Source organism: Prinia subflava, chromosome 2, assembly GCF_021018805.1.
Source record: "Prinia subflava isolate CZ2003 ecotype Zambia chromosome 2, Cam_Psub_1.2, whole genome shotgun sequence".
Taxonomy (NCBI): Eukaryota; Metazoa; Chordata; class Aves; order Passeriformes; family Cisticolidae; genus Prinia; species Prinia subflava.
In genome coordinates, this window is record NC_086248.1 from 65,328,414 (window position 1) to 65,343,700 (window position 15,287).

Consider the following 15,287-nt stretch of genomic DNA (forward strand, 5'->3'; position numbering starts at 1 on the left):
GACATGTTGTGTCATCTGTTAAAATATTACCAGTCCACTCACGGATTTTGAATGATTTCAGACTTGCTTCCTGTTTATTTTTAGATGTTTTATTTTTCCCTCTTTGCCGAGGAGATAACCACTTTCATTTTCTTTTGCTTCTTAGCGTTTAATATCTGAGTTGGATGATGTCAGTCTCCGTGTGGATAACGTACGTGACCAGGCTGTCATCTTAATGAACGGTCGGGGCGTGTCCTGCCGGGAACTTGTTGAGCCCAAACTGGCAGAACTCAACCGTAATTTTGAGAAGGTCTCTCAGCACATCAAAAGTGCCAAGGTGAGGATGAACGACCCCCAGGACTTGCTTGGGAGGTCGGTGCCAAGAGGATGGCACCTGGCTGTAGTGGATAGATCACTGTTTATTAGAATAGCACTTTGCTGCTTTTGAGTTTCCTTCTAAGTGGAGGTATTTGCATGTGAAAAATTGACTGATTTTTAGACCAGCTGCTTTTTTTACCTGAGTAGCAGGTGATGACTTGTGTTTCATGGGAGAATTTACAAATAACTGTTCAGGAAATTGTATATATTATAGCACATATTTGGAGCTACAAAACAATACCATAAGCTAATGTGACTGGAGATTTGTCATTAATTTTGAGAACAAAAAACTCAGATTGAAATTTGAAGGTAGAAACTTGGTAATAACTACCAAGTGTGTTCAAGCTATCTCTCAGATCTAACAACTCTTACAATTTTGTTGTATACTGATATCTAATGGTCCTGAAAACTGATATACCTGTTCATGGGGGATTGCATGGGGCAGCTGAGACTAAATTTTCAGCATGACCAATGTTTTCTTTTTCTTTACAGATGCTTGTTGGACAAGAAAGACTTCCTGTCATGTCAGAGGCCCATGAAGCTAGAGCAGCTTTTCTAGACCTGGACAAATTTGAGAGTGACATACAGAATATGTTAAAAGTTGTGGAAAAGCATCCAGAGTTGAGTGGGGAAGATGAAAAGGTTTGTGAGCAATGGAACAAATAAGTAATTGAATAAATAACTTTCTATTTTGTCCCCAGGTTGCATTGCTCCAGACTTTGAGGGGGAATTCTGAGAAAATGTCTTTTAAGTTAAGTTTAGAAAAGGAAGGGAATTACTAGGTTGTTGGATAGCATCCATGATTTTCCAATACTTTTCCCATAACTGTTGCCCCTTGACTGTTGTGCTGAGAATAACTAATCATACTTGAGTTAGTATTTTCATCACAATTTTATAGAGTACAGGTAGTGAACTCTGATTTTTGTTCATCTTCTGTCTCCTCCTCAAAGAAGCTCTTTGTAAGGAATCCTTCCTGTATTTGAATGATGTTTGAATGAGGTTAAAACTTAAACTGGTATGATAAAATGAATCTCAGTGCATAGGCCAGGTCAGAGGATTCTTGTGAGGTAAGGTGCAAGCAAGAGTCTTGTAATGTGGCTGTATGTTGGAAGTCCAAATAAAAGCTTTGAACAAAATTTATGGTCTAGATTCTTATCTAGACTCTGCTGTTCACCCATATAAAATTGCTGTAGTTTTGTTGCCTACAAAATCAGGTAAATTCCTGTCAGGCCACTCTATCTGCCTTCCTTTTAAGCAGCTCAAATACTATAAACTGAGCTGGAAAGCTGGATATAAGTCTATGGAAAATGCCATGTATATTACAGAATGCAAACTTTAAAATATTTCTGTAGAAGGGTCTATTGTTATAGAACATAATACTGTTTTATATTTATTGAATTTTTGGGTTTGTAGTGTTGTGCTCTGAGCTTGCTTATTACTGTCAAGGAATGTCTAAAATAGAAATGGAACTGAAGTCATAGTACCCTGTTGATGTGACTGCATATTTCCGACTCATTGAAGTTCCTTCAGTACATCTCTTTATAAAGTTTGTGGCATGAGCAAGTTGGATTTTATGATTTGGTCATTGTAGAGGAGAACCTCTGCTTGAGTTTGTTTGATTCCCATCTGGATAATAAAACAAAAGCTTGGTGCAATTGCTATTAATATCTGAGCAGCTAATGTTTCTAAAATTAATTTCTATAAATAATAGAGTTTTGTGTCATTTCAGCTGGATAAAGAAAGAGCTCAGATTGAAGAAGTTTTACAGAGAGGAGGGGAGTTGCTCCAGCAGCCTATGGAGGACCATAGGAGAGAGAAGATCCGCCTACAGTTGTTGCTTCTGCAGAAGAAGTACAACAGTGTGCAGGTACAGTTTTGATAGTTACTACAGCTCATTTATCAATTTTACATTTGGTATCCCACTTACAACCTGTAATCCATATTTTATAACTTGTGACTTTTTCAGCATACGTGATTGTCTGGGAGAGAGGTAAATGTATGTGCACACAATCTGAGGCTCTGAATCTTTGCAATTCCAAAATAGGAATTTTCCCATTTCTAGTTCTGGGGGAATGATTTTGGTTTTTAAAATCCTTTTCACAGCTTCACAGAGTATTTACCTATGTATTACCTATGTATTTACCTGGACAGGTGCATTGAGTTGGGCATTTGCTTCACCTGTCTTTGCTGGCCCTAAACAGAGATTTATCCCCACCACCAGGCTGTGTGAAGAGTGACTATACACGTGGAGACAAACATACCGACCTCTCAGCATAAGCCCTTTCTGTGATCAAGCCTGTTCCAAATTTCTCTTCCTTCCTATAGAGGGTATTAGCAGTAACTGCAGACTGCAGCATGTTGTGGTGCTTGCATACACATGCTGTGTTAAAAATGGTTTTGTCTGGAACAAAGATGCTCCTTTTAGCTCACCCATTTGAATCATGCTGGAGTTGTTGAGGTGAGGTGTTCAAGCTGAGGTGTTGTTCCAAGGTGCAGGGAAACACCCTTAGGCTGGCTTTGATTGCATGACTATGCAGATAAAGAGAATATAGCTGTTAAAAAAATAAATTAGTACTATTGCATATTTTGGAATTTGCTCCTTCAAATGAATCCCTGAAGTATTTTTGTTTTTCAAATAAGTCAGACCTATTCTGTTCACTGCTTCCCTCTTTTTACACCGTATTTTCCTAACGCACTGGATTGTAGGAGTGCAGGTCATTTCAAAGGAGGCAGGCGGTGGAACTCTCTCCAGTGTTTTCCCAGTATAAGAAGGAACATGATAGTCTAATGAAGTGGCTGAATGAGGCTGAGCACCGTCTGTCAGGGCTGCAAGGTGTGGAGGATGAACAAAAACTGCAGGTAAATGAGGCTTCTGTTTCTTAGAACAAAGAGTTAATGGTGTCTATGAACTTTGGAGATTCATACACCAGAGTTTAATATAGTCTAGTGATCTTCTTTGGACACCTCTGTGGGAAGAACTGTTTCAAAATGACAGCATTTGTTTTTTGTTAGGAAATTAACAGCATATGCTAATTTGGGATTTCTAAATAGTCATCATAGGTCCAAAAATCTCATCCTTTACGCCCTTATCTCATTTTAGACAGTGATCTGGGCAGTGGGCATGATTCAGGACAGTTTGTCTTGGCATTCTCCATCCATGAGGATCACGCTTAACCCTTTTAAAATATTTTTTAACTCAAATAACCTGATTTAGTGTCAGTTTGGTGCAGGTATTATAAAAGCCTTGTTTGAGACTTAAATCCAGTGCCTCTGTGTCCTGTGGTCAGCTTATTGTAACTACTCTGCTGTCCTTTCCTGCCTCAAGTGCTTAGAGAGGGATAATTGCCCTCGCATAATGGATATTACTATACATAAGTAATATTAGTAAAATGGACAAGGGTTGAAGCATTTCTGATAATGCATGTGTGGATCTTGACAAACAGTTTTTCAACTGATGTCAGGGTTTGATAAAACTTACTGCCCAGAAAGTTGTATGTCTTAGTTGTTGAGGATACAGATATTTTTTTGATTGCTTTTGTTGTGGCTTTATAGAAATTTTTTTTGTTTATGTTTTTTAAATTACTTATTTTTCCTCTCCATCCTTGAAAGCACTTTGTGTTTTTGTGGTAATTACATTAATATTTTAGGCAATAACAGTGAAGAACCTTGTACTTTCCTGAACAAGCTTGAGTGCTAGGTAATCTGTCAAGGAATTTTCAATTTTTGCATATAAAGCTTTGTAATTAACGCCTATCAATCTTTTTGACTGCTCTGTAACTTTTTAACCCAGAACCAATAACATTGGAGGCAGGGGTAACCTGCTCTGGCTCCCAGTGAGGCTGACACCACAAATTATGGTGCTCTTCATTCACAGCTAGTGCTGTGTGGCTTCAGCTGCCAGTGATGGATGGTCTGCTGTCCTTTGTCACACGGGCCATTCTGGATCAGCCTCTACAGCTGCTGCTCTTTAGAAACACTGTTTCACGTTATAAGGCTCCCTTGCAGAGCTGGGCAGCAAAGAAGGTCTGCAGAACAGACATCTGACTGCTCTCTTGGGTGTACCAGCAGTCTCTTCTGGTGACATAAGTTCCTTGGGACCTGACTAATGCCATGGAAGTTTTCTGAAGGGAATGGGGATCCATGTGTACTGAAAGTAAAACAACATTATTCAGTTTTTCTGTTTGACCATCAGATGCTTTGAATGAATCAATTACTGGACAGAAATGAAAAAATGGTGCACCTGCATGGCTCTTTGATAATGGGGGCAGTCCAGTCATGCCTTGGACCCATCCTCCTTGTCATTGTTGGTCTCACTACAGCTGGACTGATCTTCTCTAAGGAAGATACCTTGTTTCCTGTAAAGTCCTTTTCTGAAAGGTGTATAATGTAGCTAATCCCTGCTACTGCTAGATCTGTTTCTGGATTAGTGAATCTGGTTGCTGAATGCAGAATGTCATGTCAACGTGGATTACTGTAGCAATTACAATAGACTGTTAATGGAGAAACGTTATCCTTGCTCAGGTCAGCTAGACTGTCAGAAAGGGACCACACCAGTTTTCATTATTGGTGTGGAACTTGGCAATTCAAACTCCTGCTTTTGCTTCTTGTGCCTGTTCCTCTGGATTTGTGATATTTGAGTGCTAAGGCAGCTTGTCTCAGGTGGCCTTATTTTACTTTTATGGCTTGTTCTTTCACTGTCTCTACTAATCAATCTTGAACACCGAAAATGGTGTTGGAACCATAACATTGCTGAAGGGAGAAAAAGTCTTCCCAAATATTATCATCATTTTAGATAATCACTGTTGCTCCAGAATTTTCTTGGAGCCACCAGACTTGAAAATTGCAGTGCTTGTTGCTCATCACAGCTTAGGACAGAGAAGCAGTAAATGAATTTTTGACCTGCTGGTGTGCAGGTGGCTTAAGACCTCACCTTGAAGTAAGGAAGCTGTAGTGAACAGAGAAGGAGAATCTGCAGTTTGATGTGCACGAAACAGGGAGGGAAAGGAGGATTTCAGCTCCTGAGCTGGGGAGTAGGCTTCAATTGAGCTCTTATTTAATACATTATTTATGCTTTTGTAAGTAAGTGTGGAGGAGAGGACTTATTTATGGTGCTTGAAGGTCATATCTATATATTGATTTGCTGGAAATATTCCTCATCATTTATGCTTCTAGGGATTATGGATTTAAAATATGTCTGAAATATTGGTAACCCTTCTGTATAGTAGGTACTTTTGAGTATGCCTTGTTTTGCCACAGATCCATTAACAAGAAAAGCCTACACTGGAATTTTGCATCTCCTAGAGGTCCTTCTTTTCTAACAGTGCTTTAGTATTTATTTCACTTGGATTATTCTGCCTTTGTTCAAAAGGGAAAGGAAAAAATTAAACCCTAAATTGCAGAGGTAATTAGTTGCCTAACTTCCTGACAGATTTTTCCAGGTTTTAGGAATTTGGTTTGAAGCGAAAATGGTAATTTTGCAGATGGTAAATGAACATGCAGTTGCAGGCACAGTGCATTTTTTTTCCTGTAAATGGAAGCAGACATCATCTCAAAGGCTCTTGAAGTATTATTTCTGTAATAAAGAAAACGTATTTGTTTTTCTAGTATGGTTTTTATAGGAAAGGTTCTGGATTACTTAAATAAGAACAATGGTTTCATTAATTAAATGGGCATGAGCCTTGGGAAACCTTTTTTTAGAAAACTGTCTCTGAAGTATCTTGAGATTTAAAATCTGGTTTATATAGTTAAACATCCAAGGAGGTAAATTATTTAATTTTATGTCAATGTCTAGGGCAGTATTTTCTAAAATCCACTTGGAAACAAGTCAGAAAATCTTGAGTTGACTCATTGGTAGATTGTTTCAAAATATATTGAAGTGTAAAAGGGAAAGGGGGAAGAAAGTCTGAAGCCTAATTCTGAATTGCAGGTTAAACTGTATGCTGAGTATACAAGGAAATAATTTTTATTTGACCTCCAAATTATAGCATTTTTTAGTAGTTCTTCTTGAGTGGCCTTATTTATAGAATGTTCAGTAATAACCAAGTATTCTCTTTATTCCCCCCAATCATTTGTTTTTGCTAGTATTTAAAGAGAGCAAATTCATTGAGCATGTTCTATCAACACTGAAATTAAAGTAAAAAAGGACTATTAAATCATCCAGTCAGATTTGCTTTTAAATAAGTTTAGATTGGCTTTTTGTTTGCGTATTGCTTTAGAAAAGCTGTGGGAGGACTGAAGCACTGCTCCTATTAAGACAGACTGAGAGGGGTCTTTTAGCCTGGAGAAGAGATGGCTCTGGGGAGGTTCGTACAGCAGCCTCCCAGAACCAGCAGGAAAGCTGGAGGAGACTTTTTACAAAGGCACGGAGGAATAAAACAAGGGGCACTGGCTTTAATCTGTAAGAGGGTAGGTTTAGATTAGACAATAAGAAGAAATTCTTCACTGTAAAGATGGTGAGGAGCTGGAACAGGTTGCCCAGAGAAGCTGTGCATTCCATATCCTGGAAGTGTTCTAGTCCAGGTTTGATGAGGCTTTGTGCAACGTGATGTAGTGGAAGTTGTCCCTGCCCATGGCAGAGGGTTTGAAATGAGATGATCTTTATGGTCAATTCCAACCTAAACAATTCTGATTTTGTGAAAAGAGTTTGCTTACCTGAGGTTTTCTTTTCCTTAACTAAAAAAAACAAAACAACCAAAACCAAACCAAAACAACAACAACAACAAAAAAACCAAAACCCAAAAAACAACAAGAACAGAGCCAAGCAATCAAAACCAACTTCTGTGATATTTAGGTATTTGTCAGGTAACTCTGAGAGTGTTACATAAAACTCCTCTTCTATTTTTTAGCATATTATGCTGCATTTTAGAAGCTTCCAGTCTGCAATGCAGGGTAGAGAACAGCTGAACAATTAAAACTCTGCTGTACTAAAGCACTAATGTGTTTAGAGCACTTACATATGTAAACCTTTAAGAATCAAGGTTGTGAGAGGAGGAGGCATCTCAGTGATGGGAGGTGGCTGGAGGAGATTAGCAAGGAGATATACTCTGGAGGAGCAGCATCAGGAGGAATTCACTGCTTAGCAGAAGAAAATAACCTGGCCCAGGATGGTGTTACTGGGAAAGCAGAAAGTTTCAGAACATGTCAGTGCACAAGTACAGAACAAGTTTGCTGTGTGCCAACACGTGCTGTTTTAAATCTTGTGCAAGTTTTTTCTAATGAGAGACAAAGCAGTAGAAGTAGAGACATAGTAAAGCCCAGTGACCTGTTCATGTGGGTGAAGTCTTGATTCTGAACTCTTGAAGTCTTGTCGCCTGTGTGAGACTGGGACTTTTGGAATGACTGGGAGTTAGAGAAAACACCTTGTGAAGATGTTGCAAATGGCTGTGCTGTAGAAGGCATCCTGATGTTTTTTATTACCGTGTTTCACATTGTTAGGGAAAACATACTTTAAGTTGCACAGACTGTCTGATTTCTTAGGAACTGGGGCCCTTTCCTTCCACAGGACAACCATACACAGGACACAGTGATGCATCTTAGACAGTGGTACCCTTCCCATTGCTTGAAATTTTAATCAAGAATAAAAGAGTCATTTTGAGGCATGATATCTTGTGTTTTCTAACTTTTAAAATAAAGAAACTTTCCTGTGCAGGACTTGCAGCTTTCTGAATTTATGTGATCTTGCAAAAAAGGCCTTTATTTTCTCTTCTAATGTAGAAAAGTAATTATTCTGAATATAGTTTATTGGTTTAGGATCTATTCATAAAATTGATTGTTTTTTGCAATATAAAATTAATTTTCATATTTTTAGGCAATCCCTGTCCAGCAGAGGTTAAAAGGCCAACTTGCTACAGGAATTAGGACCTTGCCTTTCTCAGCTGAGTACTTGGTTGAAATCAACAAAGTTCTTCTGGCCATGGCTGATGTGGAGCTGCTGCTGAATGCACCAGAGCTGAATACTGGCATCTATGAGGACTTTTCAGCTCAGGAAGATGCACTGAAGGTACTGCATGCCTAAGCATTATATTCAGAGTGGAAACAGCAGAGGAAAGGCCAGCACCTTGCTATATTTATGGTTTTGCTTGGTATATACAGGATCAATATGCACTGAAAAATAAAAAAGGACAGTTCTGTTGGCTAACTTCTAATTTTTTTCTATGCATAATCTGGATACAAAATGTAGCAACATGAAAACTGGGTGGGAGTTTGAGGGAGTAAGGTTTGTTGTAGACACTTGTATTTTTCATCATAGTCTATGTAACTATCAGGGAAATGCTAAAGCCGATCTCCTTACATTCCTGCATGATAGCCTTAATACAGCTGCTGTTCTTAGCTCATGTGAAAATGATTGATCAAATCAGCAGGAGAAAGGGTGATTCTTGACTTTTTATGAAGCTGTGTATGAGGCCACAAGATGATGGTACCTGTTCTGATGAGCAAAACAGCAATATTCTTTCAGTTTTAAATTCCCCCTTCTTAGTGTCAGCCAGTGGATTTACCTGTGTGATTAATAGTGAGGAAATAGCTAAGGACCTGGCCTTTTTCAAAAGGAGATGAAGAAATTATATTTGAAAATACTGAATCCTGCTGTCAAATATGAGCTGAGTGTGGAGAAGTCTGAGTCATGGTTAATTCTTAGCAAAGAGTGTGAAACAAATTCCCTCAGAAAACATCCATTGGAGTTGGGAATTACTCATGGCATGGTGCAGTGTAGGTGTACCTCTCTGGACTGGGAATCATAGCGGGCTCCATGTGTCATATCTGAGAAGTAGTCAGGCTTTGCCTCTCACCAAGAGCTAGATTAGCTATTTCTGCAGCTGCTATATCGTTCCTTTAAGAGCTTTTCAGAATTCCAGTCTACTTTCCTGACATGCTTTTCTTCCTGCTGTGTACGTGCTTCCATTTCTTGTTTGTTTTTTTTACATATGTTATAAAAGCAAATATGGGAACAGTGGCAGCCTTTGACAAAGGGGGCAGCCTTTGTTTTGCTGATGAAATTCTCTTATCCCTGCTTACGCTGCTTCTGTTCTGCCTTGAGTGCAGTTAGCACTGTTTACGTTAAGATGAGTTTAAAATATTTCATTTTGGTGCAGGTGTCTCATCTGATTTTGAAGTTTTGGTATATTCTGAGGATGTTTTCAGAAACAGCAAATAGCAGAGCATAGAATTTTTAGAAGCATTACTGTTTTAAAATCAAAAAGATAAGTAAATTCCACTGTCTGCATGGACTGTTTGACTTGTGAATACCAAGGCAGTCTTACAACAGTATCTGGTTTAAAGGAATTTTCACATCATAGTTCAATGGTATTTGAAATTGATTCCTATAACTTTGTCATTTAAATCTAAAGCCTTTATGCAGCCTTATGTTTTTGCAGCTCTTGCATATGGGAGGTTACATGAAGCATGATAAAGCTGCATTTTGTGGTCCATTTTTTTACATGGGGAAAGACGATGCACAGTGTTTTCATGACATGGGCAGATGTGTTTAATAATGAAGATACTGTTGTTTTGAGAAGTATGGTGTGCCCCTTTACCTTAGGAACAAATTTGATATATATGAAATATTTCATCCTATTCATAAAAAGATGAAAAGGACATATGCTTAGAGGGTGTGATGAACTGTTCAGTTGCTGGAACTGATTTAAACTGTGAACTGCTGATACTGGTGCTCATGGTCTTATTGCAGATGCTGAGTTTTGGAAAAGAATTTTGAAATTTTTTTTAGTTATTTTTCTCTCCTGCTGGTGTTGATTTTATTAATAGTTTGTGCCATTATTGTGCTTGCAGAATGTAAAGGATATTTTGGATAAACTTGGGGATCAAATTGCAGTAATACATGAAAAGCAGCCTGATGTTATATTGGAAGCATCTGGACCTGAAGCAATACAAATAGGAGATGCACTAACCCAGCTGAATGCAGAGTGGGACAGAATTAATAGAATGTACAATGATCGTAAGTGGTAAGTCAAGCATGATTGGTCTCTGAGGCTGTGTGGTAAATATCTTATCTATGTTTATATGAGTGTAGTTTTGTTTTGTTTTTTTTTTAATGTACCTTAATGAAGAAGATGAGTTTGGGAGGTATCAGCTTCAATGTGTGGGTATTATAAAATAATTTTCAGAATTACTGAATGTTGAAACCATTAACATGGAAATTGAAGTTGGGCTGCTTTTGTATGCTAAGAATTATAAAGCTCATTGGTTCTACTTTATGAAATAGAAGGTTTTGTTTATAGAACGTAAAATTTTGGTTTTGTGAAGGTAAAGTTCTAGAAGAATAATGTTGAATAGGACATCTTTTAACAAAGAATTCAAAGCTGATTTTTTGAGTTTTGAAGAAAGAATGCAGTTTGAAAGAATTGGGTCTTTAAAATACAGCACCTATGACAGTTGTCAATAGTATTTGTTGTAAGTACTTGAAGATGAGAGCCAACTTCATTAGAAAATTTTGTTAGGAAAACTAGAATACTAAAATAAGTGCTTAAAAAATACTTATTTCTAATTTCCTTGCTGCAAATAGGTGTAATTTCACTGGGGCAAAAGGTTTGATTTCTCCCCACCCCTTACAGAGGAGACATTAAAATTTTTACCTTAGCTGAATCACTTTTAAATCTTTAAAAACAAACTCGATACCACTCAGACAATCTTGAAAAAGTGTATTAGATGAGTATTTTAAGTTGGAATTTGTAAAAGAGTCAAAGTACATGTTCAAAAAGTTACCACTAGGCTGAACGTGCTCACACTGCAAGCAGCAGTGGACACTGAGATTGCTGCTGTGCAAAAAACCCTTAATGACTGAAAATTATTCTATGAAATTTAAAATTAAATGCAAGGGCTTATACTGTAGTTAATTTGCTTTTGTGGTATTTCCTTTTTAATGATGATGTAAAGTAATGGATGATGCAGAAGTTTTGTAGAGCATAAAGTATGCGTAACCGTGTTTACTTGCTTTGTAGCACCAGAAATTTGGTATCAAACACATGTGGTAGTATATTTTGAAGAGATGTTTTTGGGAAGAGTGCATATTACATAAGCAGATGTTTCCAACTCTTTCTCAGAGCACTGATATATGTGTAGGATGTAAAAATCAGTTGGTGGTATCATCTCAATAGAGACTTGCAGAAATTCCGGGCCCCTGGATCAGTGAAGGATCAAGATTTCTAATAACTCAGCAGGCCATGTCGTTTCACCATGGGTTTAATTAGTAAACAGTGATGCCAGCTATGTACAACTTCCTGTGCTCTTGCTGGGTGCTCATGGTCACCTGCTGTACTTGGAGAGACCTGCTCCAGAATCTGGTGCCCATCCATATTTATATGCCTGTAGCTATTTCATTGTCCTCGTAGATACTGTAGGCACTAAGCTTTAGTTATGCCTTTTTCCCCACTTATAACTTACAAGAAAAGCTTTAACTAATGTTAACATTTTTTAAGTATGGGTACAGTTTAATTTATTGCTCAAATTTGCTTTAAGTAGCCAAGGCTAACGAGAAACCTAGTTTTCTTATTGAAAAGGTAAATGTATCAAAGAGTAAGGTCAATGTTTATGAATAACTGGCAAAATGCAACAGATTGCCTCCTCAGTCACTTTGCTGATACACATTAATCTTGAACTTCATAAAGTTTGTAAAGCTCTGCATATTAATGAGAATAATATTGGGTTTCATTTTCATACAGCAAGGGACTACTGGACTTCTAATTTAGATAAATGATAAGTAGCTTCTTGAATATATAAAATGCTGCAATTTTAATAGAAGCATGTTCAATTAATGAAGGCGTTATTGTTTGCATTATTAAAATGACATTAGTATTTTCATACCCTTTCTGTTGCAATGAAGAATTCTTAGCCAAGTTTAATCTTGGTTTTCCTAGTGTTGCACTAAGTCCAAGCTGGATGACTATCTTCTTACTCATCTTTGGCTTTTTTCTATTTCTGGAGTGGGTGGAGACTTTGACAAAATTAGAAGAAGCATCATCTGAAGCCTCTGGCAAAAGATTGACTTAGTTTTCAGAGGTAGTAAAGATTTTGTGATTGAATGCCAGCTAAGTAGTTAAACCTTTGCTAAATGCTCTGATGAAGCCAAGCACAAGTTGAATTAAACTTTGCTTAGCAAAGCTTCTAAGTAATCAACTAAATCCAGCTGACTACAGTTGGAGTTGAACATGTGTAGAGTAAAATATGTGGGTTTTGTATGTATATATGGTCTTAATGCTTTGAACTGTTTGTAACAGTGCTGGTTTGCTAGGTCTGCTCTTTTTGCTGTGGGTTTTATCGAAGTGCTGAAAGTGTTGATGACTTGGGAATGAGATGTGGATTGGAAATAGTGGATTCTTGCAGAGGAGGCAAATGATATCCAAGTTTTGGTGCAATAGTCACAGGAATTTGATACTTCTAGCTTTCAGATGAGGCAGTCTGTAGGGAAACAGCAGCACATGCATTTGACTCAAAACTGGAGTGAAACTGCTCATCGCTCAAAATACTGATTGAGCTGTAATCTCAAAACAGAAATGGCACAAGTTAAAACTTTGTATCTCAATGTTCTTTTAAGTTTTAAAATTTTCTATTATGTAAGAGTCACGTGGTCAAAACTCCCTCAAAAACTTTAATTTTTAAAGAAGCCTATAAAAGTTTCTTTTAATCTATTTTAAGTGCTTAGAATGTATCTTCTCATTAAATGTGGAATGAGTTACTGTCATGAGACAATATGCTTAGACTGAAGCATTAGACGAGATTTGGGGTCAGTGTACAGGTTGATCTGGACTAATAAATCAAAGTATGTGTTAAAACTGAGTAGTAAAACTAGGAGATAAGGCTAGAAAAATTGAAGTAGAGATTTTTAGGACTTCTTTACTGGAATTGGCTAATAATAAGCCAAATAAGCCAAATATGTCAAGAAAAATGGATCTTTTGTAAAATGAGATTTAATTTGATGAAATTAATCTCACTAAGCACTCTGGGATTGTTGACTAATTAGTGAAAAAACCAGTTGCAATGGTAGCTCTTTAAAGTTTGGGTTTAGGTATCTTTGTTATGCTCCTAATTTCAGATTGCATCTGTATTTATGCAGTAACCCCGGAGTCCTTACTGTTGCATTTATTTGCAGTTGTTTGCAATAATGAGCTGCAAATGACAGTTCCTCAGTCAAAATAGAGGGTCCTCTGATCACCAGTAGTCTTGGCCTCTTAGGTCTTTAAAGATGACTGTTTTTATTAGTTTGGAATAGTTAACAATCAACAAATAGAAAGCAAGCCACTATTCCTCCATGTGTTTCTCATGTCTCACTTTGTTAGCTTGTTAACATAACAGAACTCTCATTTTATTAAGAAGCACCTTTCTGACTATGGTTATTCTGCCTGTTTCATGCTAGAACAGGTTGCCCTTCAAGTTAAGCAACACATTAATTTGAGGCTGCAAAGATGATGACAATGAAGTATCTGGCAAATTATTTTGTGATTAAATTCCATAAGACCTATTTATGTGAGCTCACTGTAATGCTATATAATGAAATATATAATCTATATAATCAAAATCACCTTCATTTAATAAATCCTGGGCACCAGAACCCCATTTGCTCCTTATGAAGGAGGAAAAAAACCTGAGCAATTAATCATATTCCATATTTCACACTGTCTGAAAGCTGAATTGTTTCACAATAAAGCAGGAAAGGGTTCTGCAGACCAACTTGATGTAGCTAATTAATCTTTATTTTTTAAGTGATAGAAACAAGTTTGCTTAGGACTGCCCTTCCTTCCTTCAGCTGGAAGTTAATGACAGTCTGTGCTGTTGGCTTTCACCAGCTGCGACTCTGCCAGGAAGCCTTCAGGACTTGGTTAACCAGGCTGTGTGTTCGTCTTTCTGCTCTGCGAGGCAGTTTTGTACTCACTGTTGTGGGATTCCTAGCCCTCTGAGTGAAGCTGTGGCTAATTCTTCCATCCTGTGTTTCCCCCAGTTGCTTTGATAGAGCGATCGAGGCGTGGAGGCAGTTCCACTGTGACCTCAGTGATCTCTCCCACTGGATGGCCGAGGCGGAAGCGCTGCTGGCCGATGCCCGTGGGCCGGAGGGCAGCCTGGAGCTGCAGGCAGCTGGGCTGCATCAGCAGGTACGTGGGATTCGGGCAGAAAATGAGCAAGCTGGAAAAGGCCTAGATTCTCATCTAAAATTGTACTTTGATAGATAGACATATGGATTTGCAGAGAGGGTGTGCAATTACACTTCAAAAAGCAGTGACTCTCAACATTTCTATTTTGGCTGCAGTTTAAAATTTATTCTTGGGGAAGAGCTCAACTCCTGCTTTATGATCACTCTTAGTATGGATTGGTTTGAGATAATTTGATCATTCGAATGTTGGCATAATTTGTTGGTTTATAAATTTTGTTACAGCTTCAAAAATATTAGTCAGATAAAAAATCCAGTATATTATTTCACTTTACTTTTGACTTGTAATTTAAAAAATGGACCCTAATAAAGGTCATTTATAACTTAGCAAATTATTTATTTAAACAAATGTCTTTTGGAGATACTGCCTTGTATAAACAATTTAGAAAAAAAGAAGATTCCAATTATAGGGGCTGCGCATTTGATTTTTTTTTTTCAGATTTTGGTCCTGGAATTGAGTTCCCTGATATCTTTTTATTTTGCTTCCCTTTAAATAAGGAAAAGAAAGCGTAACTTTAAGGATCAGATTTTTTTTTTCTTTTGAGAGCATTAGTTATCCAAGTGTCAGTGTGTGTTGTGAAAGGAAAGTAAGTTCTGTCTAAGACACAGCTTCTGTTTTATCCTTGTTACTGCTTGAAGTTTTCTTCTAGGGCATTTCACTTCTCTTTCTTGAATCATCATATTCCTAATCTAGTTGCAAAGAAATTTTTGCCAATAGTGTAAGGCTTTTGTAGTTGTTAGGAGCATTTGAAGATTTAACCCTGACATCTGACTTTCT

At 37.5% G+C, this 15,287-nt stretch overlaps 1 protein-coding gene across 4 annotated transcripts in view; it reads left to right on the forward strand.

Annotated features, from left to right (window-relative positions):
- The window catches only part of UTRN (utrophin), a 343,691-nt gene that overhangs the window by 124,900 nt on the left and 203,504 nt on the right, over positions 1-15,287 (forward strand). For 3 of the 4 annotated variants that reach the window (XM_063390324.1, XM_063390322.1, XM_063390323.1), the window contains 7 exons: positions 146-316; positions 850-999; positions 2,087-2,224; positions 3,064-3,216; positions 8,165-8,356; positions 10,141-10,313; positions 14,303-14,453. In XM_063390324.1, coding sequence (XP_063246394.1) covers positions 146-316; positions 850-999; positions 2,087-2,224; positions 3,064-3,216; positions 8,165-8,356; positions 10,141-10,313; positions 14,303-14,453 — 1,128 coding nt within the window. The remainder of the gene's footprint in view (positions 1-145; positions 317-849; positions 1,000-2,086; positions 2,225-3,063; positions 3,217-8,164; positions 8,357-10,140; positions 10,314-14,302; positions 14,454-15,287) is intronic. The other variant, XM_063390325.1, reaches the window with a different exon arrangement.